Source organism: Erinaceus europaeus, chromosome 14, assembly GCF_950295315.1.
Source record: "Erinaceus europaeus chromosome 14, mEriEur2.1, whole genome shotgun sequence".
In the NCBI taxonomy this organism is placed as follows: Eukaryota; Metazoa; Chordata; class Mammalia; order Eulipotyphla; family Erinaceidae; genus Erinaceus; species Erinaceus europaeus.
Genome location: NC_080175.1, coordinates 98,348,921 through 98,375,547, shown reverse-complemented (window position 1 = coordinate 98,375,547; position 26,627 = coordinate 98,348,921). Strand labels below are relative to the sequence as shown.

At 40.9% G+C, this 26,627-nt stretch overlaps 1 protein-coding gene across 1 annotated transcript in view; it reads left to right on the top strand.

Moving 5' to 3' along the window:
- LOC132532701 (basic proline-rich protein-like) overlaps nucleotides 1–26,627 on the top strand; it is a gene marked incomplete at its 5' end in the record, with an annotated part of 82,303 nt that overhangs the window by 1,960 nt on the left and 53,716 nt on the right. The window contains 10 exons of the mRNA XM_060171011.1: nucleotides 236–313; nucleotides 630–760; nucleotides 4,783–4,890; nucleotides 6,021–6,119; nucleotides 11,513–11,585; nucleotides 12,359–12,448; nucleotides 13,545–13,633; nucleotides 14,902–14,979; nucleotides 19,692–19,804; nucleotides 26,399–26,491. Of these exons, the coding sequence (XP_060026994.1) occupies nucleotides 236–313; nucleotides 630–760; nucleotides 4,783–4,890; nucleotides 6,021–6,119; nucleotides 11,513–11,585; nucleotides 12,359–12,448; nucleotides 13,545–13,633; nucleotides 14,902–14,979; nucleotides 19,692–19,804; nucleotides 26,399–26,491 (952 nt within the window). The remainder of the gene's footprint in view (nucleotides 1–235; nucleotides 314–629; nucleotides 761–4,782; nucleotides 4,891–6,020; nucleotides 6,120–11,512; nucleotides 11,586–12,358; nucleotides 12,449–13,544; nucleotides 13,634–14,901; nucleotides 14,980–19,691; nucleotides 19,805–26,398; nucleotides 26,492–26,627) is intronic.

Here is a 26,627-nt window from a genome sequence, read left to right as displayed (position 1 = left end):
CTTCTCCTTCTTCTCCTCCTCCTCCTCCTTCTCCTCCTCCTCCTTCTCCTCCTTCTCCTCCTTCTACTTTTTCTTCTCCTCCTCCTTCTCCTTCTCCTCCTACTCCTCCTTCTACTTCTTCTTCTACTTCTTCTACTTCTCCTTCTCCTTCATCTCCTTCTCCTCCTCCTCCTTCTCCTCCTTCTCCTCCCTACTTCTCCTTCTCCTTCTTCTCCTTCTTATTCTACTTCTTCTTCTCCTCCTCCTCCTCCTCCTCCTCCTTCTCCTCCTTCTCCTCCTCCTCCTCCTTCTCCTTCTCCTCCTGCTCCTCCTTCTCCTTCTTCTCCTTCTTCTCCTCCTTTCTCCTCCTCCTTCTCCCCCTTCTCCTCCTTCTACTTCTTCTTCTCCTCCTTCTCCTTCTACTTCTTCTTCTACTTCTCCTTCTTCTCCTTCTCCTTCTTCTCCTTCTCCTCCTTCTCCTCCTACTCCTCCTCCTCCTCCTTCTCCTTCTTCTCCCTCTTCTTCTACTTCTCCTTCTTCTCCTTCTCCTCCTACTCCTCCTACTCCTCCTACTTCTCCTTCTTCTTCTCCTTCTTCTTCTACTTCTTCTTCTTCTCCTTCTCTTCCTCCTCCTCCTTCTCCTCCTTCTCCTCCTCCTCCTCCTACTCCTCTTACTCCTCCTGCTCCTCCTTCTCCTCCCTCTCCTCCTTCTCCTCCTTCTCCTTCTTCTCCTTCTTCTCCTCCTCCTCCACCTTCTCCTCCTTCTCCTCCTCCTCCTCCTTCTCCTCCTACTCCTCCTGCTCCTCCTGCTCCTCCTCTCCTCCTTCTCCTCCTTCTCCTTCTTCTCCTCCTTCTCCTCCTTCTACTTCTTCTTCTCCTCCTTCTCCTCCTCCTTCTTCTACTTCTTCTTCTACTTCTTCTTCTCCTTCTTCTCCTTCTCCCCCTTCTCCTTCTACTCCTCCTCCTACTCCTCCTTCTCCTTCTTCTCCTTCTTCTTCTACTTCTCCTTATTCTCCTTCTTCTCCTTCTCCTCCTTCTCCTCCTATTCCTCCTACTTCTCCTTCTTCTCCTTCTTCTTCTACTTCTTCTTATTCTTCTCCATCTTCTTCTTCTTCTAATTCTTCTCCTTCTCCTTCTCCTTCTCCTTCTCCTTCTCCTTCTCCTTCTCCTTCTCCTTCTTCTTCTTCTTCTTCTTCTTCTTCTTCTTCTTCTTCTTCTTCTTCTTCTTCTTCTTCTCCTTCTTCTCCTCCTCCTTCCCCTCCTTCTCCCTCTCCCTCTCCCCATTCTTCTCCATCTTCTTCTTCTTTTTCCAATTCTTCTTCTTCTCCTTCTTCTTCTCCTTCTTCTTCTTCTTCTTCTTCTTCTTCTTCTTCTTCTTCTTCTTCTTCTTCTTCTTCTTCTTCTTCTTTGCCTCCAGGGTTATCACTGGGGCTCTGTGCCTTCACTAGGCATCCATTTTGTTGTCCTTGCCATTATTGTTATTGTTACCATCATTGTTTTTGTTGTTGGATGGGACATAGAAAAATTGAGAGAGGAGGGGAGACAGAGAGAGGGGGAGAGAAAGCTAGACACCTTCAGACCTGTTTCACCACTTGTGAAGCGACCCCCTGCAGGTGGGGAGCCAGGGGCTTGAACTGGGATCCTTACACTCATCCTTGTGTTTCACACCATGTGCGCTTAACCCACTGTGCTACCACCCGGCCCCTTCTCTCTCCTGAGTTCTAGCTACATGTGAGCTCTTCAGTATCTGTCCTTCTTTCAGTATCTGTCCTAACTCACCCCAACTAACACTTGAGCCTGATGGTCAGTCTTTCGCCACCGTCTTGGACTAGAACCTGCTTGAGTCTTTCATTGTCTGACTATCAAAATGGTGCTGCCTCTCCACTGGCTTCTTTTGGTTCCCGTTTAAGCTGTTTGTACTTCTCCCTTCTCCTTCTGAAACTCTTATATACATTTTTCTCCCCCCAGAACACTGCTCAACTCTGGCTTATGGTGGTGCGGGAGTTTGATCTGGAGCTTTGAAGCCTCAACAATGAGATTCTCTATGCAGAACCATGATGCTATCTCCCTTACCCACTATAACTCTGATATTTGCTTTTCTTTTAATTTTTTAATAATCTCTATTTATTTATTGGAAGAGACAGCCATAAATCAATAGGGGAGGGGGAGATGGAGAAGGAGAGACACACCTGAAGCCCTGCTTCACGACTTGAAAAGCTTTCCCTCTGCAGGTGTGGACCGGGAACTGGAACCCTACTCCTTGAACTTTGTAATGTGTGTGCTCAACTAGATATGTCACCACCTGGCCCCTGATATTTGCTTTACATTTTTAAAAATTATATTTATTTATCCATTGGCTAGAGACAGCCTGAAATTGAATGGAAGGGGGAGGTAGAGAGGGAAAGAGACTGAGAGACACCTGCAGCCCTGCTTCACCACTTGTGAGGCTTTTTCCCTACAGGTAGGAACCAGGGGCTTGAACCCGGGTCCTTGCACACTATATCATGTGTGCTCAACCAGGTACACCACTGCCTGGCTCCTCGTCTTTGTCCCTATGGCAGTTGGGGCAGCTTAGAATTTGGTAGGCTTGCCTGCTACTATAGGGTAGAGATTTCAGTTCCCTGTTACCCCTGAGTGGCTTCCTGGACTTCACTAAAGAGCCTGTGACTTCAGGAGATATAAACAGTGGTCCTCCACTCATGTTCTTTTTCCCCCTTTTTCTTTTCTTTTTTTTTTTTTGGTAAATTTTTATTTATAAAAAGGAAACACTGAAAAAAACATAGGATAAGAGGGGTACAACTCCACACAATTCTCATCACCAGAACTCCATATCCCATCCCCTCCCCTGATAACTTTCCTATTCTTTATCCCTCTGGGAGCATGGACCCAGGGTCATTGTGGGATGCAGAAGGTGGGAGGTCTGGTTTCTGTAATTGCTTCCCCGCTGAACATGGGTGTTGACTGGTCGATCCATACTCCCAGCCTGCCTCTCTCTTTCCCTAGTGGGGCAGGGGCTCTGGGGAGGTGGGGATCCAGGACACACTGGTGGGGTCGTCTGCCTAAGGAAGTCAGGCTGGCATCATGGTAGCATCTGGAACCTGGTGCCTGAAAAAGATTTAACATATAGAGCCAAACAAATTGTAGACTAATCATGAACCTAAAGGCTGGAATATAGCAGGAACCTGCTTCTCTCTATCTTTCCTTCAACTCATATTCTTAAGCCACTTGTTGACTGGGAGGTCCCCAGAGGACCTGTTAAGTCTGCCATGTGGATTTGAAGCAATACAAATAGGCACCTGGCAGCAAAACATTGCTGCGTTCCTGCTTGAGTCCTCTCCCCTCTCCACCTGCTCTCACTGTCCACATGTGATCACGAACCTTCAGATAGTGATGCTCCTTTCTTTGCCAGAAATCTTAGCTGTTTGCTGATGAAATTCGTTGTTATTTTGTTGTAATATTTATTTCTGGGAGGAGATCCAACTTTTTGTGACTAGGTCACTGTAGCTTCCAGTAGGTATGATATTTTAAAATTAGGTTAACTAAATGGTATTTCTTTGGTCACTGTTGTTGTTTAATTGGAAATTAGAATATTTCAGAAGTGACACATTCTTGAGTGTAGACCAGTGGTGCAACACATCAGATCGTTGGTCAAAAAGAACTTGTTTTGGGGATTGGGCAGTAGTGCACATGGCACAAAGTCCAAGGACTGGCATCAGGATCCCAGTTCGAGCCCCCAGCTTCCCACCTGCAGGGGAGTTGCTTCACAAGCGGTGAAGCAGGTCTACAGGTGTCTGTCTTTCCTACTCTCTGTCTTCCCTTCCTCTCTCCACTTCTCTCTGTCCTATCCAACAACAACATCATTTTTTGTTGGCATATTATTGTTGATGCAATAGTAACAACAACAATAATAATAACCACAACAATGATAAAACAAGGGCAACAAGATGGAAAAAATAGCCTCCAGGAGCAGCAAATTCATGGTGTAGGCACCAAGCTCCAGCAATAACCCAAAAAGTTTTTTTTTTTTTTTTTTTGGTCTCCTTTGTCAGCACCTATGAAAGAATACCCTGGAATTTTATTTTAGCATTCCAGGCTTTTTCCTACCTCAGGTTTGCACAATCTGTGGCCTTATTACTCTGAGTGGCTATTAAGTAGCTGTAGCTTTTTAAGCGCTAACTGTGAGCGCCAGAGCCCGAGTGCCAGTGCCTGGTCCCAGCCTGATAGAGGTCTGAGGTGAATGAGGAGGTATGTGGCTTGTTGACCTTTGCCGCTATTTTTCTGCTAAGATTGCATTAGGGGCACTAGGAGAGACTTTGAAATACTGTATGTTATGTGTGTTACAAGTGATCGGGTGGCCTTGCTGTCAGCCATCCGTGCTTCTGCTCTTCTTCTCCATTTTGCTCTCCTTTCAATGAACTGTTATGCCCTTTGCTAATGTAAGCTGTTTTGAATTCCTTTGATGTATGTATAAAATACTTTCTATCCAAGTAATAAAAGGCAGGGTTCTCAGTGGCTAGTATTGCATTATTTACTATCTTCCTAAAGGATAGTTAGTAACATGTGGCTCCGGGCCTCTGAAAGAGCCCACTTGCATATTTGATTAGTTATTTGTTGATCCTGTGAGGATATTACTTCTCTTTTTCCTGACCCATCCCGCTGAACACTTCTCTTTCTACCTCCATCGAAGGTGAGGTAAAGATCGAGATTTAAGAGTTTCTGCTCTGATGTCTAGGCTTTGGATTGTTTTGGTACACCAGCATTGGTCCTATAATTTTGTCTAAATTATTCCTTAACAATTTCTAGTTAATAACAGTGATTTTAAAAGATGCTGTTAATTCCAGGAAAGGGGGGGAGGAGAACACTTGGAACCTCACAAAACACACGTGCAAAGTGTTAACCTTTGCAGATCAGGTAAGTGCAAACAGGTGTGTGGAAACTGGCTGGAAAGAGCATCATAGGGCAGAAATGCTCAAAGCATGAGCTGTACCAGCACTGGGATAAAGCATCCAGAACCACTCTGAAGTGTGGACACAGAGCTGCAGGTAGACTGCAGCCTAGGGACAACCAGAGACCAGAGTAGCCTGGAGAGTAGCCCAGTGCCCACCATGAGCTAATGGTGACCCGAGTGAAGGACCTGAATAGCAGGAAAGACTTGCCCTGTCCCTGCCACACCAGCCACCACCTATAAACAACAATACAACCACATTTCCACCTGCTGGTTAGACAATAGAAACCACACCCAGGCAAAACGTGGGGGAAACACACACACACACACACACATCAAAGGTATATCTGAGTTTGAATTCAGAAATTGCATTATGAAGGCAGTTCAACCATGACATATTAATGAAAATTAAGTAATGAAGAGATCTCTTCACCAAAGAGCTAAAAATTTCACAAAGAGAACTCTGAAAGGAAATCCTGGAAATAAAGGAAGCCCTTGACAGCACAGAAGCCTATGTAAGAGGCCTTGTTTGCAGAGTAGAGCAGCTTGAGGACAGAACAGCTGAACTGATGATAAAGCCACCACACTCTCAGAGTGCAAAGCAGCTGAATAAGAAAGGTTTGTGAAAAATGTAGCAATTCTCTGTGAAATAGCAGACTTATTCAGAAGAAGAAAACTGAAAAATAGTAGGGTCCCTGATGATGAAGAGAAGGAGAGAGGAGCAGAGTGTATATTTAAAGAAACTATTGCATAAAACTTTTTACACCTGGGCTATGGTCAAAATATAGATATAGAGGAAGCTGAATGGAAGCCGAAACTATTTACCTCCAAACAGCCAGTGCCAAGACACATTATAGTCACACTTTCCAAAAGCAAGGACAAGGAAGAATAATTCAGGCTTCAAGTAAAATGAAGGTGCTGACATACAGAGGCAGAACCACTGGGTTCAGATGTCTCAACACAATCCAGGAAAGCAAGAAGGGAATGGGATGACATTTTCACGGTATCGAGAGATAAGAATTACAAGCCATGTGTACACTGCCCTGCCAATCTCTTCAGATATCAAGGAGAAACTAAGTGTTTCCCAAATATACAGACACTGAGGGAATTTATCACTGCCAACCCCATCTTGCACAAATTACTGAAAGGAGTGTCCACACTTCAGAGTGGTTCTGGCTGCTTTATCCCAGTGCTGGTAAGGCTCATGCTTGAAGCATTTCTGCCCTATGATGCTCTTTCTGGCCAGTTTCCACACACCTGTTTGCACTTACCTGATCTTCACACTTTGCAGGTGTGTTTTGTGAGGTTCCAAGTGTTCTCCTCCTCCTCTTCCTGGAGTTAACAACATCTTTTAAAATTACTCTGTTGTTAACTATCAATTGTTATGGAATAATTTAGGAGTCATTGTAAGTTCTTGAGTCAACCTAGCATTATTGTGTTTAAGTTTGATTAAGCTAGATATGGCAGCGAGCAATGTGTTAGAAAATATGGGAGAGTTCATTCAAATTCTATAATAATTGTCACGATAAGAAGTCTTTATCAGAACAGTGAGAATGGGGCTCAGCAGAAGTCATATGAAACTCCTGTGAAGAAGAATATGAATAGTGGAAGGAGTTCGGAAGAATTTGATGTTTTGGGTAATTGGAATTTTGATGGGCTTGATTGTGTTTGCCCGTATTTCTTATAATAAGGTCCTAATCACCAGTATCTTACACTGTGAAGGTGTTTGGAATTAAGGTTTTTAAAGGGATAATTAAATTAAGTGGAGATTGTTAGGATGGACTTCAGTTCAATCTGACTGGTATTCTTAGGACAGATGATTAAAACACAGAGATAAAAGCAGAGTTGTGAGAGCAGAGGATGACCTTGTAAAGAGTCCGCCAGAGTGGCCATCACCAAGCCAAGGAAAGACATGTCATAAGAAGCGTACCCTGTTGCCACCTTAATCTTTGATTTTTAGCCTTCAGAACTGTGACGTTTCAGTTGTTTAAGCCACTGATATTTTGTTGTGGAAATCCCAATAAGCAAAGAAAAGAGATAATATTGAGGCTTGTGTGGGATCAGGAAAGGAAATGTTTTCCTGCCACTGGGTGCATTGATCCTAAAATAGTGATGGGAAAGGCAGAGACAATAGGTAAAGAAATGAGGGCACACGATCTGGTTGTCATCACAAACACGTGCATCTACACATTCCATGAAAGTAAACAGGCAGGCTTTAGGGCAAAAGATCACAGAATATTCCCTGTATGTTTTTGTGGGTGTCAAAATTGTCACTTTCTGGAATTGTGTTTATTTTGCATTTGAGGATTAAGAGTATAGTTTGGATTGACAATATGCTTCCTCAAAAACATTGGTTTGACTCCAACTATGATGTCATCATCTAATTTAACGAAACATTTTACGGTGTTTCTTAGTTGTTGCAGAATCCTTGCAGGACAGTAGCAGACGGCTTACACACAGTTGTGTGCATAAGGAACTGAGCAGTAAAGGAGACAAGTATTTTATGTAGAACATGAAAAATATATGCCATCCTTTTGGTAGACAATTCCATGGCATACTTTTGCAGTACTGGGTAATGATCCCAGGACCTCACATGTGTGATACCACCAAGGTGCCTTCCTGATCAAACTTTAATTTTATTTATTTATACAATTTTTAAAAAATTATCTTTATTTATTTATTGTATAGAGACAACCGGAAATCGAGAGAGAATGGAGAGCTAGAGAGCGAGAGAGATATAAAGACACCTGCCGCCCTGCTTCACCACTTGCAAAGCTTTCCCCCTGCTGGTAGGAACCAGGGGCTCAAACCTGGGTCCTTGCACACTGTAACACGTGTGCTCACCATCCGGCCCCCCATCAAGCTTTCATATTCTCCATTTTTAGAGATAGGGTCAGAGATAGAGAGGCTCAGGTTCCCTTTCACCACCCTTGGAATTCTGTTGATTGTGTCGATGGTACCGTACTGTGATGCCTGAAGCCAGGGCTGGAGACACTGCATAGCATATGCATTCTAACCTCTGAGAGACATCCCTGGACACTTAACTAATTCATCATTATTGTCTTGGTTTTGAAGTTACATTGGTCTACAGAATTGTATAAGTTTTAGGAGTACAACTTCATACTTTTTCAGATATGTGAGATTACATCGTGCACACCTCCATACTTCTAATACCTTTCCACTAGCTTCTAGCTGGCCTCCCCCTACTGTTTCTTCATCCACACCCTCTTCCCTTCTGGTAATTTGTTGCCAGAGTCTAAGCTTTCTTTGATTTGTCTTCTTCTATAATTGTTTGCTTCATTTCTTTTATATCACACGTATAAGTGAGATCACCTTGTGTTTTTCTCACTGACTTATTTCACTAAATGTCAAGTTTGCTCCATGTTGTTGCAAAGGGAAAGATTTCAGCTGTTTACAGAGGGTCTGTATACATACAAGTGTACCTATGCATTAGTTTGTGTATGCATGCTACATTACATTCTCTGGATCACTGATAGGCAGGCACTTAGGCTACTTTCCATGTCTTGGCTATTGGAAACATTGCTGCAGTGAACAAAGGAATGCACATATCTTTCTAAATTTGCATTTTCATATTCTTCAAGTATATGCCTAGAAGTGGAATTTCTGAATCATATAATAGTTTTGTTTTCTTTTAAAAAAATATTTATTTATTCATTCCCTTTTGTTGCCCTTGTTGTTTTATTGTTGTAGTTACTATTACTATAGTTGGATAGGACAGAGAGAAATGGAGAGAGGAGGGGAAGGCAGAGAGGGGGAGAGAAAGACAGACACCTGCAGACATGCTTCACCGCCTGTGAAGCCACTTCCCTGCAGGTGGGGAGCCGGGGGCTCGAACTGGGGTCCTTCCGCTGGTCCTTGCGCTTTGCTTAACCCACTGCACTACCACCTGGTTCCCTTGTTTTCATTTTTTGAGGAGCCTCCATAATGTTAATCTCTCTCTCTCTCTCTCTTTTTCTTTCTTTCTTCTTGATAGAGGGTAGGGGACAGAAAAGAGAAAAGACAGAGGGAGAATGAGAGATATCTGCTGCACTGCCCCACCACTTCTGGAGCGTCCTGCCTTGTAGGTGAGGATTGGAAATTAGAATACAGGTCATTCCTGCCACATCCATGTTCAGCAGAAAAGAAATTACAGATACCAGACATTCCACCTTCTGCGCCTCATAAAGAATTTGGGTCCAGACTCCCAGAGGGATAAAGATTCGGGAAGTTTCCAGTGGAGGGGATGGGACACAGAACTCTGGTGGTGGGAACTGTGTGAAATTGTACTCCTGTTATCAAACAATCTTGTTAGTCATTATTAAATCACTAATAAAAATTAAAATGAACAGAACACAGGTCACCACAACAATACTGTTTAATACAGTTTTCTGTAGAGGTTGTACCAATTGATATTCCTCCAACAGTGTGAGGAGGTTATTTTCCTCTGCATCCTCACAAAGACTTGTTTCTTGTCTTTAAGATAATAACCATGGTCACAGTTGCGAGGTGATGTCATTGTGGTTTGACCTTCATGTTTCTAGTAGTAAATAATGATGGGCATTTTCTACATGCTCATTTTGAAGAAGTATCTATTCAGACTTCCCACCCTGTACTTGATTGGATTATTTGCTGTTGAGTTGTATGAGTTCTTTATATATTTTGATAGTAATCCCTCATTAGAAATGTGAATTGTAAATATCTACTCCCAATTAAGAGGTCCTCTTATTATTTTCTTTATAAGAAGAGACATGCCATTTAAAAATGTTTTATTGCATGTGAACTTACATGATAGATAAAGTGATAGAGAAAGAGACACCAGAGAACTGCTGGGTCATTTTATTGGTGAAACTCAGGCCTACATGTATACAAACTCAGGCCTACACGTATACAAACTCAGGCCTACACGTATACAAACTCAGGCCTACACGTATACAAACTCAGGCCTACATGTATACAAACTCAGGCCTACATGTATACAAACTCAGGCCTACACGTATACAAACTCAGGCCTACACGTATACAAACTCAGGCCTTCACGTATACAAACTCAGGCCTACACGTATACAAACTCAGGCCTTCACGTATACAAACTCAGGCCTACACGTATACAAACTCAGGCCTACACGCATACAAACTCAGGCCTACATGTATACAAACTCAGGCCTACTCGTATACAAACATGTATCATTTAAACTTTATTTGCTCACCTGATGAACAGTACTTCCTTCCACTGGTTTAAATGCTACTTTAGTCACAGAATTTTATGATGATATGATTTAGTCATAATATTAAGGCTTTCAAATATGGATGCATATATTGCATACACACATACTATTGCCCGCAGGGTCATCACTGAGGATCCGTGCTGTATGGCATATCTGCTGCTCTCAGTGGTCATATTTTTCCTTTTAAATTAGGTCAGAGAGAAATTGAGAGGGAGTTGGAGACTGAGAAGGAGACAGAAAGAGAAACAACTGCAGACCTGCTTCACTGCTCATGAAACTTCCTTCGTACAGGTGGGGAGCAACGGCTCAAACCCAGGACCTTGCTCATAGTAACATGTGTGCCCAACTAGACGCACTTCTGACCAGCCTCTGCGTATGTTGCTATCCTAGTCTATCCTTTCTTAACTTCTATTTATAAAAAGGAAACACTGACAAAAACCATAGGGTAAGAGGGGTACCACTCTACACAATTCCCACCACCAGATCTCCGTATCCCATCCCCTCCCCTGACAGCTTTCCTATTCTTTATCCCTCTGGGAGTATGGACCCAGGGTCACTGTGGGATGCAGTGTTGGTATGCTTCTAATTCTGTTTCTAAACCCCCTTCTGTTTCATTTGGTTTAATCCCCCCTGCTTAACACTATTCTATTTACATAACTAAGCACCGCCCTGCCTGCAGGGCATTGGTTTAATCCCCACTGGTTCATGATGTCTTTTTACTCCGCCCCCTCTTGTAGTCACCCTGATTTGCACCAGTCACTTTTCGTTCCACCCTCTCTGCATCACATCCTGTTTCCTCCCTACTTGGCGAGTATATATAGGATTGTGTTTTTAGTTTAGTTTAGTTTAGCTCAGCTTAGATTGTGCTGCGTTCTACATGAATAAAGAGATACTGCGTACAACCCAGCCATGAGTCCCTGGCCGTCTGTTTCCCGTCAGTGAAGATCAGCCTGACTATGCAGAAGGTAGAAGGTCTGGCTTCTGTAATTGCAGGGCTCTAGGAAGGTGGGGCTTCAGGGCACATGGTGAGGTCATCTGCCCAGGGAAGTCACGTTGGCATCATGGCAGCATCTGGAATCTGGTGTCTGAAAAAGAGTTACGATATGAAGCAGAACAAATTGTTGACTAATTATGAACCTAAAGGCAAGAATACTCCAGATGAAGATTTTGGGTCTCCATTTTGGAAAAAGCTAGTAGGTCTATTTTAGGTATATTCCAAGGGGCCTATGACTTTACTAGTTTTTGCCTGGGCCTGACATCTGATGTGCATGTCCCATCATTACTCTGGGTGTGTCTGTGAAGGTGTTTTGGCAAGTTTACCCAGTAGCCTGAGGAAACAGGTTTTCGTGTCTTATTTGGGTAGATCTCCTTAAGTCAGTTAAATGCCAGTATGGAACAAAAAGTCTCTCCAGTGAAGAGAAGCACATACGGTTTCGGTATATTTTCAAGCCCCTCATAAAGAAAAGTTAGCGTTTTCAACACTCATCCTTAGAAGAGACACTGCCAGCTATTACCATGTGGGGAGGTAAAGCAAAGAAAAGTATAATTTCAGGATTTTTCTCTGGCTTCAGTCAAATCATAATAATTGTTTTCACAGTATTTCACAGTATGCTTGTTGGAAAAGTCTTGAAGTATTTTTCCATGTTTTTCTATGCAAATAATGTGTCAGGACTTTTATGACTATCTAATGTATTTAAAGTGGAGAATTCTTGCATAACCACTATGATATCTCCCCAGTCGTAAAGTGGACAATTCTTTTTTTTTAAAAATTATTTATTTATTCTCTTTTGTTGCCCTTGTTGTTTTATTGTTGCAGTTATTTTGTTGTTGTTATGGATGTCGTCGTTGTTGGATAGGACAGAGAGAAATGGAGAGAGGAGGGGAAGACAGAGAGGGGGAGAGAAAGACAGACACCTGCACACCTGCTTTACCATCTGGGAAGTGACTCCCCTGCAGGTGGGGAGCTGGGAGATTGAACCCAGATCCTTACTCCGGTCCTTGCACTTTGCGCCACCTGTGCTTAACCTATTGTGCTACCGCCCAACTCTCAAGTGGAGAAATCTTATGTGTTGAAATTTTAGAAATTAAGTTGTGAAATGACAACTTAATATGTCTGGCCCCCATAAATAAACTTTTTTAAAAAATTAAAAAAGGAAAACGTAGAAAAGACTGAGATACCCTCAAAGAATAAAATTTATTTGAATTTAAGAGCTAAAAGAGTCAATAGAAAGCAAGCAAATTCTTACTTTGTTGATGCCTTTAAATGAGTTGATAGAGACAGCTTTCTACAAATGGAAAGGTTAGTTTTTTTGGGGGGAAGACATCCACCCAATTATAAATTTTTGTCTCATGACACTTAAGGTTATTTAAGAGGAAACAAATGAAAAGTTTAAAAGCTATCTAAATATAGCTCTTTTCCCACCTTTGCTTAGTTAATAGGTTTTTTTCTATAAAATTGTGCATCTGTGTTGCATAGTTCCACCAGCACATCAGTCAGGGAACAAGTTCCTTAAGGCTCCTGTGAGGTCACTACCTCCATACATTCTGTAGTGCGACTGACCCAGTGAATGGACCTTTAGATTTTAAAGAAGACTAGATTGTTCTAATGGAATTGGTACTTGACTCTGTAAAGAAATTCACACAAAATATTCAGCTCTGAGAAAAGCACTCAACTCTGGTGCTTAAGGCAGAAATAAAATTGCTCTAACTCCTTCCTATGTATTAACTATCTATTCCAAAGTCTGACAACTGAAAGCAAGCAATGAATTGCATCCCTTATAAGTAATTTAAAGATAGGGGGTAATTAAATATTTTTATATCATTAATCGGTCAAGTGTAGTCTTCTTCATCAAAGAGAGTACTATTCATAACAACTTTCTGGTTTATAAGCAATTATATGTACAAATGGCTCCAGGAAAGTAGAGGTAATGAGAAAACATGAAACTCTTGGAAGTAAATCAACAAAAGAATGTTAAAAAAAAAAAACCCTGTCAAATTATCTCACATCTTTCAGAAATTAACAATTTAGTAACTTATTATTATGGATAAAAATAGCTGGTCAAGTATGTTGTAATCCTTCCCATCTGGCAGAAGGTGAACAAAGGATTAAGAGACTCATTTTTTAAATATTTATTTATTTCCTTTTGTTGCTCTTGCTGTTTTATTGTTGTAGTCATTTTTGATGCCATTGTTAGATAAGATAGAGAGAGATGGAGAGAGGAGGGGAAGACAGAGAGGGAGAGAGGAAGAGAGACACCTGCAGACCTGCTTCACCGTCTGTGCTACGACCCAGCTCCCTAAGAGACTCATTTCTTACTTCTGGCTCATTCACTTATCAGACAAGCACTTTCTGAGCACTTACTCTGAGGATGTTTTCTGTGCATTACTATGTTCAGGATTCCTATGTATTATTACTACTGGAGAAATACTAGAAAAAGCTGTCACACTCCTGACTCAAGAAGTTGTCCGTGATGCTGAGGATGAGGTTGGTCAGGTCTTTGTGGCAAAGTTCAAGTGGAAGATTTGCAGTATCCTAGTCATTTGCATCTTTAGGTCTGCATTATCTAAAATATTTGGGACAAAAATAAAAGCATAGCTGTGTCCTAACCCTACCATGCTGTGCATAATCCAAAAAGCAGGACATCCATGAAGAGAAAACATTATAGTAGCATTTCCAAGTTGATAAAAATGTAACAGCCCTTTCGTCTCTGACATTGTCTTCATTTTTAAGGAATGCATGAAGAGTAACAGGATAGAGCCGGCTTTAGAGTAGATGTCCAAAGAAAGACTTTAGCTATCACTTCGTACTTTTACATGCGTTAACATGTAAAATCAATTTTATCCCCATGAATTTGATCTCTAATGTCACATTGTTGCAAAGGAAAGCCAGGACAGCATGTGGGAGTTATTTGGCTATTGCTTTTTTTCAAAATTTATTTTTATTTGTTTATAAAATGGAAATATTGACAAGACCAAAGATAAGAATGAGTACAATTCCACATAATTCCCACCCCCAGAGCTCCATAGCCAATCCCCTCCCCTGATAGTTTTTCTATTCTTTATCCCTCTGGGAGTATGGACCCAGGGTCATTGTGGGATGCTTTTTCTTTAATGGAAAAAGCTTATTTCTGATTTCTGGTGCTGCTTACTTGGTTGCTATACTGGAAATTGCCAGATCTCTTTGTTGTCACTCCGCTGTTCCCCTTTCCATACTGTGCTTTTTGGAAGGAAGTCACCCTGTGCAATCCAGAATAAAGGACAAGAAGTTAGCTTCCCATGACTTTAGGAGAGCATGTCGACGTGTATATGGAGTTCTTTGGCATGGGAGATCTGTCTCTCCTCTCACTGGTGTTATTTACATTTTTTGTATTATTATAAACGTGGATATTAGTTTTATTCTTGTGTTGTAGTCCACTAGTGTTTATTTTGTTGCTCCAGTGTTTGATCATTGACCTTTGGGAGACATTTCAGTTGGCTGTAATGTCACTTTGACCTCCAACGTATTTTTCGTATTGAAATATTTTTATTGGAGCACTAGGCTTCATCTTTTCATTCTTCCCTCTCTCACTCCAGTCATTCATGATCACTAGACTTTTTTTTCCCTGTCACTGAATTTGTCTTTTTCAGAATGTGATATAATTAGAGTCATCCACTTAGTATTCTTAGACTAGTTTCCTACACTTAGAATTTTGTGAAAGGTCCCCACATGGCTTTTTATGACTTGACAGATCATATCGTTTTATTCTTGAACAGAATCATATCACTTTGAAGTACTTTGGTTTGTGTTTCTATTCACTTATTAGAGACCATCTTGGTTACTTCCAGTTCTGGGTAATTAAAGAAAAGTAGATAAAAACATCTGAGTGCAATACAAGGTTTTGTTTTTTGTTGATTTCCTATTCGATTGGGTAAATACCTTGTGCTATGGTTACTGAATTATATACATCATTGCCATGCTAAGTTTTGTAAGAAAGTATCAGAAACTGGCTGTCAGAGTGGGTACACTATCTTGCTATATATATACATATATATATATGTATACATTTATATATATGTATATTTATATGTATACATATACATGGATATATATATATATATATATATATATATATATATATATATATAAAATTTGCCTCCAGGGTTAATACTGGGTCTCGGTGTCAGCATTAGGAATCCATTGCTCCTGGTGGCCATTTTTTCCTTTTGATTAGATATGATAGAGAAAAATTGAGAAAAGAGGGGAGATAGAGAAGCATAGAGAAGGATATACATCTGCAGACCCAGATTCTCGAAATTAGTACTGTGTGTGCTTAACCTGGTATACCACTTCCGTAGAATTCCCTTTTCTCCAGAACCTTTCCAACATGGGTCATTTCCTATTTTTTCCCTTTAAATCTCTTTTATTATGATTAAGATGTATTTATTTATTAAATGGAAACACTGACAAGACCATAGGGTAAGAGGGCTACAATTCTCACCACCAGAACTCCATATCCCATCCCCTTCCTTGATAGCTTCCTTATTCTTTAACCCTGTGGGAGTATGGACCCAGGGTCGTTATGCAAATAAGATTGTATGCTTACACATTTGTTTCTTTTAAAAAATATGTTATTTAGTGGGTAGAGACAAAGAGTTCAGAGCCCTCTGACATTTTTCCCCCTATCATTTCTCCCCCTCTGGGAGTATGGACCAAAGATTTTTATGAGGTGCAGAAGGCGGGAGTTCTGCCTGCTGTAATTGCTTCTCTGTCCAGCAGAGAACATGGGTTCTGGGACTATACATTGGTGAGGCCGTCTGCCCAGGGAAGTCAGGATGGACTGTTATAGCATCTGCAACTTGGTGGCTGAGGCTGGGGTGCTTCTGTAGAGGTCTCAGTGGTAGTTGGTGAGTTTTGTTAAGTATGATAGTTGTAGATATTTGTTGCTTTGGGGAGATCAGTTCTGTTCTCTGTGACTATATGGCCATGCATCCCGGAAGTCCTAAGACATTACTTTATAGAAATGGTTTTTGTCATTGCTGAGTCTTTATAACTCTGGGTCACTTTTCCCCCCCAGATAGAAGGAGACAGAGATACAGAGGGATTGCAGGAAAGACACTCAGCAGCAAAGCTGCCTCCAGTGCAGTGGGGGATGGGACCAAGAGAGGGTCACACACATGGTAAAGCCAAAACTGTCCAGGTGAACTACTGTGTTGGCCTCCAGCTATTAATTTCTGCACGGAATATGCGACAGCCTTTGCTTTGCTTGCCTTAGGATAATGCTTGACCCTCTTTTCTAGGACATAGTGGAAGCTAATACTTACTGATTGTAGATTATGTGGCAAGCAAAATCCAGATGGAAAATACATCCTCTTGTCGAATCATGGTGATAAAGAATGAGGAATATTTTTCCAACCGAATTAGCACTGGGACTTAGTGCCTGAATAATGAATTCACCACAGCTCCTGGTGGCCATCTTTTTTTCTTTTCTTTTTTTTTTCTTTCTTTATTGGATAGAACAGAGAGAAATCGATGGGGGAAGGGGAGTTAGAGAGGGAAAGAGACAGAGAAAACACTTGCAGTACTTTGCTTCACTGCTCCATAGTCTTTCTTTGTTTCTTTTTTTGTTTTTGTTTTCAGAACCATTATGCAATTTCTCCAGCCCAAATTTATTTGCTTAAAATATATATACCTTCATTAAATGTGTGTGTGCTTTTATTTGTCTAGGTACTGGTACTTTTTTTTTGGGGGGGGGTTAATGGTTTGCTGTTGATTTATTGTTTATTTGTTATCATGCTGGGATTGAGCCAAGCTCTCATAGAAAGCCAGATCCATACTCTGCTGCGGAGTCGGGCCTCTGGCATCACTGTGGAGTTATTTGTGAGTAGATTTGAATGGGTTCTTATATCTGTACAAAACTTGAGATAGAAAATATAAAGTGGTCACCAATAACAAACTTCACATAAACCTCATTTAGCATGTGAACTGAAAATTAAAATGTCCCTCCCCACCCATCCTGAAACACTCGCCATGGGATCTTTCTATTCATTCCTATCAACAAAATGAATGAATTTATTCACAGATCACTTCCTGGTGGTGCTCTCCAAACAACTTGTTGGCCTTCCCGAGATACCTTATTTATTTATTTTTTCCAAGTGGTTGTGAGTTTTGAGTGTGGTGTGAAAATTCCCAGCCAACCTGTGAATACTTGATAGATAATGACTATATATGCTACAAGTCCAGGCATAAAGTGAGATTCCATCTAAATCTGTCACCCTAGACCATAATTAGTATAATATTATATTGTTTCAGTTGCAGTGCATAATTTGACGTTAAAGCAAACAGAATATTTCACCAAGAGAAATGTGTAAATGTTGAATCAGCAGAGCCTAAAGAAGTTCTCTGGGCCTTAACACAAGCAAATCTTGCAGAGAAAACTGTTTCAGAAACTTCTAAAATAAAGTTCAAACAATGGTGGCAAATGTCACTTAGTTTTATGCAATTGAAATATAAGTTGAATTCTTATAAACTCATCCTTGTAAAATAATAAAGACATAACACACGTAGATCAATGAATGCTTCTACCATAGCAGATACTCTGGAGGGTGTAATATGTAGCATCGAAGCAGAGGCTAGAAACTGTAGGAATTTCACTTTTCAAGTCCCTTTGTATTTTTTTTTAAACATGAACCTTATGTCGTTTTCAATATATTCCTGGGACTCTTGGGTAGTATTTGGTCTGCCATCTTTCCCATCATTATCTCTTGGTAAAATAAGAATTTTTCTTAAAGCAAAAGGCAAATTTTGTAGTCAGGTAATCATTTATTTTTCTTTAAAATTTTTTATTAAAATTATTTTTAAAAAATCATTAAAATTTTTTTATTAAAAATATTTATTTTTCTTTAAAAAATGATTTTGGGATTGGTGGGAAGCCGACCAGTTAGTTTACCCTCTGGGAAAGCCAATGTTCTTCTGGTTCTCCTCACACTTGGGGATGGATCCATGCTGAGCTTTTGAGGGTTGAGCATTTCTCAGAAAGAAGGTTGAAAAACAGTCTTTTTCATCTCCAAATGAAAATGCAAAGAGGTTTCTCTCTCTCTCTCTTTCTTCCTTCCTTCCTTCCTTCCTTCCTTCCTTCCTTCCTTCCTTCCTTCCTTCCTTCCTTCCTTCCTTCCTTTCTTTCTCTTTCTTTCTTTCTTACTTTCTTTCTTTCTTTCGGAACAAAATGTTGTCAAAGTGGAAGTAAGCCGGTACATGAAGAGGCAGATGGGCCCCTGTTCTTGGGGCTTCCCAGAGACGTACTCATTCTTTTTTTTTTTTTTAATATTTATTTTATTTATTTATTCCCTTTTGTTGCCCTTTTTTTTTTTTATTGTTGTAGTCGTTGTTGGATAGGACAGAGAGAAATGGAGAGAGGAGGGGAGACAGAGAGGAGGAGAGAAAGACAGACACCTGCAGATCTGCTTCACCGCCTGTGAAGCGACTCCCCTGCAGGTGGGGAGCCGGGGCTCGAACCGGGATCCTTATGCCGGTCCCTGCGCTTTGCGCCACCTGCGCTTAACCCGCTGCGCCACCGCCCGACTCCCGAGACGTACTCATTCTTGACTAACTCGAAGAAAAGGTGAGGCATCTGTAGGTCTAAAAAATAAGTGAGAGGTATGAAAAGAGAAGCAGTTCAGTTTTTTTTCCCACAAATTAAAGATAGCAACTGAAGTTGCTCCCTCCCCACAGTGAAATTTTTGACTGATTTTTTTTTTTTTTGCAGACACTGGAATGTGTGTGCCTGCTGGAAACTGGCCAGATAATACATGTAGTTGACACTCTCAGCCTCAATCCAGAGAAGCTATTGTTCCACTTTGGGAATAGAAGACAACTCCCTTCAGGACTTTAAAAGCTAATTTAGGACATATCTAAAAGCAACTGAAATAAGAACATGGGAGGAAATGTTTCTAGTTACTGTGCAGTGTATCAGCTGACCAAATGCAATACAAAACAATCCTCCCACCCTCCCCCCAAAAGAAAAAGGAAAAGAAAATAAATAAATAAGGGAGCATTTATCTTGTGCTCATTTTAGCTTACCTTCAGATACAGTTTAAATCCGCCTGAGCAGAAATGTTTTCTTTAGGTTCATTTATATATATTTCTGTCAAGTTCTTTAATGAGGAATCAAGGAGAAATGTCATAAAGGAAAGCAGAATGGTCTGTGTCCAGCATCAAGAATATAAGTACACTGAATCTATCTAAAGAGGGCAAAGATTTCTTTGTTTATTAAGAACAAGTCTGAGAAAGTGTTTTTTAAAAAGATGTCGCCTGAGACTGACTAGAATTAACTACCTGATGGAAAACAAAAAGGTAAAATCAAAATAATAAAAAAATCCTCTTGAAATTAAACAACAACAAAATATTCCTCTGCAGAAGTTTATCTTACCAAGTGGAATTTAACCTTGATTACTATTTTATTTTAGGTGAAAAGACAATACATTAAAGTTCCTGAATAGCCCTTTGAGTTGAATACCATCTTGATTTTAACATCCAGATCAGATTTTGATTAACACGTTTGTTTTAGTCTTTAAGTGAATTGCCTATATGTGAAAGGGTCTTTGCAATGATGTCTCATAACTCTCTGGAAAACGGTGTTAATCACATTAGACACCTTACCCCAGAGGTTTACAGAGACAGGTAAACAGTGATGGAAAGCATAATGAAACCAATAAAAGTTTTGTAAAGTTAGTTCCACTTTCCTTCTGATTCTGACTTTTCTCAGTGTGTTGCTTTCTTTGATGAATCTCTTCAAATCTTTATTTAACTCATATTTTTTAATTGTATTCATTTTATTAGAAGTCTAGCAAAAATTATTTATTTATGAACTTAAGGATTAAGTCCTTCCTTAGGTAATGAAGCCTACCATGTAGACTGTGGTTGAGGACTGTTTCTCTTCCTTTCTTTTTGTCAGTGATTGTTGGAGATTATTTGAGAGAGATCTAACTCAAATCAAGGGACTGGATCTCTGAAGTCACAGTTTGTCAAGTTTCGCAACAGTGCACAGCATGGATAGAAATGGAGGCAGATAGCAATCAGGCAGGAACAAGGAATTAAAGGGATACAGATGGGAAGGGAAGATGTCAAACTGCCACAATTTGTAGATGATATGATAGTATACACAGAAAAACCTAAAAAACAAATCCAGCAGGGAGCTCCTGGAAATTATCAGGCTATAAAACCAACACACAAAAGTCAGTGGCATTCCTTTATGCAAACAAGAAGAAAGAAATTCAGAAATCAGTCCCATTTATTAGAGCAATCAAAACAATAATATATCTAGGAATGAATCTAACAAAAGAAATGAAAGTCCAGGGGCCAGATGATGGCACACCTGGTTGAGCACATATCTTACAATGCACAAGGACCGAGGTTCGAGCCCCCAATCCCCCCCACCTGCAGGAGAAAAGCTTCACAAGTTGTGAAGCAGGGCTGCAGGTGTCTCTTTGTCTCTCACCCTTTCTACCCCTCCCTTCCCTCTTGATTACTGACAGTCTATATTCAATAAATAAAGATAATAAGACATTTTTTTAAAAAATGAAAGTTTTATGTACTGAAAACTCTGAGTTACAATTTAAGGAAATAGAAAAAGGTAAAAAAGAAGTGGAAAGATATTCCATGTTTATTGATAGGAAGAATTAACTTCATTAAATGAATATTTTACCCAGAGCCATGTATTATTTTAGTGTAATTCCCATCAAGGCCCCACCAAAGATTTTTAAGAAAATAGAACAAAAGCTTAAACAGTTTATCTGGAATTAGTAAAAACTTAGAATTGCCAAAATCTTGAGAAAAAAGAACATAACTGGAAGTATTCCACTCCCAGATCTCAAACTATATTATAGGAAGGGATTTTAAGTCCTGGTACAAGATGGTGGAGGATGACATAGGCTGAGGATGAAAATTTTCTATAGAAAACTGAGAAATTTTACATGTGTACAAACAGTTATATTTGCTGTTGACTGTAAACCATTAATCCCCCCCACACACCACCTGAGAAAGAAAGAAAGACATGCAGGAAGAGGTCCAAGGTGATTTTATAGTAGTGACGAACTCAAAGCCATCCCTATTAAAATATAAGCACATGTTCATGTTGGAGGACTGCAGAGGGTCAGCGGAATACTAGCAAAAAGTACAAGTATGAACCTTGGCAATTACTTTAGTCAGAAAGTTGGCACTGACGTAGGTTGTGGAGTTATATTCAAAAGATATTTTACAATTCTTTGATACCAAGAACATGATGCAGAGATAAGTAGCATCTCTTATTAGAGAAATTTATTATTTATTTATCTGCCCCCAAAGTTATTGCTGGGGCTCGGTGCCAACACTACAATTCCACTGCTCCTGAGGGCATTCTTCTCCACTTTATTGGCCAGGACAGAGAGAAATTGAGATCAGAGTGGGAGGTAGAGGGGCAGAGAAGATAGACACCTGCAGACCTGCTTCACTGCTTGTGGAGCTTCCTCCCCACAGGTGGGGAGCAGGGGCTCGAACCTGGGTCCCTGTGCATAGGAACATGAGTGCCCAACCAGGTGTGCCGCTGCCTGGCCCCTATTCACATCTTCTAATGTGGCACCTGGCAATGAACTCAGGGCCTGGTGTATGTGTAACACATCTGAGAGCCGTCGGGGTCCTACTCAGTCATTTATTTTTATTTACAGACAGAAAAGAGCAGGTTATTCAAAAGAGTGAGCGGGGGAGAGGGAAATGAGAGAAATTCAGAACTGCTTCAATGCCCAGGAACTTCCCCTCATGCCATCCTTGGTGATGTAGGTAGCGCTGTGGCTGAAACCCAGGGACTCTTTGCATGGTAAGGTGTGCAATGTACTAAACAAGCTATTTCCTGACCTGGAATTTGTAATAAAAAAAAATCCAGGGCCAGGTAGTTTTCCACTAGAAAGAGCACACAGATTACCAAGTGCAGTTCCACAAGTTCAAGCCCCTGCTCTCCATCTGCCAGGGAAACTTCACTAACAGTGGGGTAGTCTCTCTCTCTCTCTCTCTCTCTCTTTTTCTCCCCCCTCTCCCTCACTATTAAAAAAAAAGCAATGCAAAGAGGAAAAATTATCGCTAGGAGAGTAGAGGAGTCCTGTTGGTAAATCTGATGGAGAAAAAACAAACAAACCACAGCAGCAAATAGAGCTGCTTCTAAATTCTGCTTATAAGACCTTCTGTTTTGATCATCACATTAGGTTCACTTGTATTACTTACAATGTGTTCTATTTGCGTAACAACTGTTAACTAAGTAACAACTGTTAACTAAGCACTCCTCTGCCTCCAGGACATTGGTTTGATCCTCACTGGTTCCTGCTTTTTTCTTCTCCCTGCCCCCTATCCTACATACTTCCTTGTTCCTGACTCTTCCGCCTCAGGAGAGATGCAGGACAGAATTGTGTTGTGATCAGAAGAGATTAGATTGTTGAACCGCATCCCCGTTCATCAATAAAGAGATACTGCTTCCCAGCTCAGCCATGAGTCCCTGGTTGTCCCTCTCTCCCGCCTGCGAGGCTATTCTGGCAAGAACAGTATTGGGAGAAAATATTGGAAGCAAGCTGTTCGTTTACAGATGGAGCTTAGATTGGTCTTATTCCCAAGACACCCCTGTCTCCTGTGTTAGGAAGCTTTCTGCTCTGGAGTCAGTGGTTCTGCTTAGATTCTGCTGAAGGCTCCAGGGGCATCTCCAAAGGGACTGATCTGTCTCAGCTGCTGTCTGTCTGTCCCATTATTACTACGAGTTATCTTGGCCTTTCTTTCTAAACTCAGAAACTGTCTTTCAACTCAGACACGAGCACCTGAAGGCCACATATGGGTTTCCTTCTCCTGTGCTATATGTTGGGATGGAATTTTTCTAGGCAGTAAAATGGGATGATCCTAGAATTCACTCTCCCCATGTCCACATCCCTGACCATTGTTGCTACACTGCCTGTTCGAAATCTGCAAATCAGTGATATTTGCATTTTGTTGAAATTTTTTTTAAATAGGCAAATTTTAGTACTGTAACTTCACTGTGCCTACAGGCAGAGGTGGAAAACAACAGAGAAGAAAACAAGGGACCAGCTGGTGGCACACCTGGATGAGCGCACATGTTACAATGTGCAAGGACCCAGGTTCGAGCCTCCAGTCCCTCCTGCAGGGGGAGAGCTTTGCAAGTGGTGAAGCAAGGCTGCAGGTGTCTCTCTCTCTCTCTCTCTCTCTCTCTCCCTATCAACCCTTTCCCTCTCAATTTTTGGCTGTCTCTATCCAATAAATAAATAAAGAAAAAATTTAACAAAAGAAAATAAAAAGACCACTTTTGAAATGTTTTTTTTACTCCTCTAGATATAAGACAAAGTTTTCTTCAGGTGGGCTCAAATTTGGAAAGAGCGATCGATTACACATCTATGCCATCCATTTTAGGAGATAATAACCTAGGCTAAGTCCAACTCTCCACCTATTTGGTATCTATTATTGTTTAGTTGAATGACACTAGAGCAAAGCCCACCAGTAGAACAGCTGTAATTCAAAATCCACAATCATTAATTAAATATGCCTAGTATGATAGGAGGTGAATGATCAAGGTGTGAAAGAAAAAAAAAGGGCAGTTAACATAAACTTGAAGAGTGATAAAGAATCTTGCTTTGCTGTTATTAAACAGCCTCAGAGCTTACATAATACAGTTTTCGGAAAGAAATCCATATCTGGTACCTTTCAACTCTGTGTACTTGCAAAGGTATTTTGCAGAAGGCGTTTATAGATTGGTGATACCAGTTTGAGTCACAGAGCTGTGAAGCAGAAAGCTCGTTTTGGGGCTCATGGCATGCTGGGGAAATGGGAGCACTAAGCGGCAGAGGTAAGGTCTCAGCTAGTTCAGCCAGCAGCAAAGGCATGCGTGCCTGTTAAAATTGGCTTTTATCCGCGAAGATGCTGTACTGAGAGTAACAGCCAGCATTTCGTATTCTTGGATTAGCTGTGGTGCTGGGATAGTACTCAGACTTCAGAGTCTGACACCCTGGGCGTGAGCTCTCACAACACATGGAGCACCCGTGACGGCACTAGGGGAGATTCATGGAGAGTGAAACGATGCCGTAGTATCTCTCTTCACTCGCTGTCTTTCTCAAGAACAAAAGAATTAAGGAATTGGATGAGTGAGGCTCCTCAAGCGTATCTGTCATGTGTCAGGCCTTGTGTTAATTATCCTGGGCTGCATTTAAAAATTAATTGACTTTCATTTGAAGTGGTATCAAGTTGCCACTAATTTATTCAAAATAAATGTGCACATGTCCATAGTATTCTTTTGGCCCTCCATCCCTCCCTCCCTCCCTCCATTCCTTCTTTCCTTCCTCCCTTCCTTTCTTCCTTCTTTCCTCCCTCACTCCCTCCCTCTCGCCCTCCTTCCAGTTTTTTTTTCTTTGCTTTTTTGTTAGCACTGGAATTTTACCACTTCAGGCCAACTTTTTCAGACAGAAAGGCAGACAAAAGTAGAGAGACAAGGACGGGGTAGAAAGACACGGCAGCATAAAGCTCCCGGGGGTGGTGGGGTGGGCAGGGACTGGTAGCTCTGTCCTGCTCATGACCAGTAAAGCACATCACACAAATGAGCTTGTTTGTCGGCCTTCCTTTGACCTTTTTTTCACTTCTGACTAAGACAACTTGGATATAATAATGAAAAATATTGTCCTAGGAAATGTGTGAGCTTTTGACATCTACTTATACTGAAACTAAACAAATGCTCTATTGAGGATATAAAAAATAAAAATAGACTCTACATTCAAACTGCATAAAACCGCATGAAATGTCCTTGCTGCCCTGTAAGTCATTATTTGCCCAGTAAAATAATTTTAAAGATAGAAATGACCAAACATTAAAAGTAAAATTATAGGATGAGAAAAAGCATGTTGAATTAAGCAAGGGAGGTGAGCCATCTGTAGAGCCCCCTATAGAGTGCTGCCACTTTACTCTTTCTCTCCTTTCTTTTTTCCCTTTGCTGGGAGGGGAGGGTTCATGGTTTACAGCTGACAGTAAAATACAGTAGTTGGTGATGCGTCACATGTCTCAGTTTTCCACATCACACTCTCACCCCCACTAGGTCCTCCTCCGCCATCATGCTCCAGGACCTGAACCCTCCCCCCACCCCCAGAGTCCTTGACTTTGGTGCCACACACCAACTCCAGTCCACGTTCTGCTTTGCGTTTCCCCTTCTGTTCTTATTTCTCAACTTCTGTCTCTGAGTGGGATCATCCCATATTCATTCTTCTCTTTCTAACTCTCTCTAAAAAGAAAAACGTTGATCCATGGGGTGATTTACCACCCCTGTGAAGCCCTATGTTTGACCTTTGCACAAAATAACTTACCTCCTTTTTTTTTTTTCTTCTCTTGATATTGCAGCTTTTTATTTAGGACGAATGTAATGAAATGTAACTAAGTATTATGGACTCGAGACAGAAAGTAGGAAACAGTTCTTTCTCAATTCAAGAGAGTTACAGAGGACACAGATTCATTAGTGTCTCACACAACGTTGCTGTTCCAACATCTGATATTATATGAGACAAGATCTTGGATTGCTGAAACTTTCAACTCAGGCAATATTGTGCATGTCTCATGAGATAAAGGTTTGCTACAAAACCTGCAGATTCTCTTGGGTCAAAAAACACGAGGGTGCGTCTGGCATGGAACCTCAGCAGGACCTCTCTTTCATCTACTAAGGAAGCCATGAGTAATGACAGTGACAGGCCACTTTTCACTGGTTAAGGGATTTACATTTATTTCAGTGTCATCTCACTGTTGGCTGTAATGCCTGGCAGGGGACACTGCTCAAGCCCAAGTGACCGGTAGCATCATCTCCACCAAGCAGATAGACAGACGGCAGCCACTGTTTAGTGGCTCCTTGTGCCCAGGGAGTGAGATACTGAGTCGGCAGAAGGCCAGGAATGGAAATAGAAAATTTAATAGTGCACACTTCTTCGATATTTTTGTAGCACACAGAGAAATAATCCATGAGGTGAATGGCATGCAACACGCTGAGTCTTTGTTCCTCCCACCCGATAGCATTAGTTTACGTTCATTGGTTTTTGCCCCAAGTTAATTTTACCTGTTAGGTCTGTGAAAACCCTGGCTATGTCCTTGCAGCCTCTGGACATGCACACCAAATCAAATCAATGATCTGAAATGCCACAGAATGAATGCTATCAGAATAAGCTCCTTGGGAGAAGAACAGTGTCATATAATTCAAAGCAATTTATAAATATCTACTTTCAGACGCAGTGTGAAATATGATCCCAACTTCTTTGAAGAAGCCTTGAACAGAGCTGCCGATACTGTGATCACATTTACTCTTGTTTCATGCCTAGGGTAATGTGAACCCAGCAGAGCTCAAGTATTTTCTCTAATATTGGGAGAGCTGTATAAAAATAATGTAAATACTTGTAAAGGACATAGATAGAAAATTACTTTGACTCAGATAACTCCAGCTTGGGAAATGAGGTTT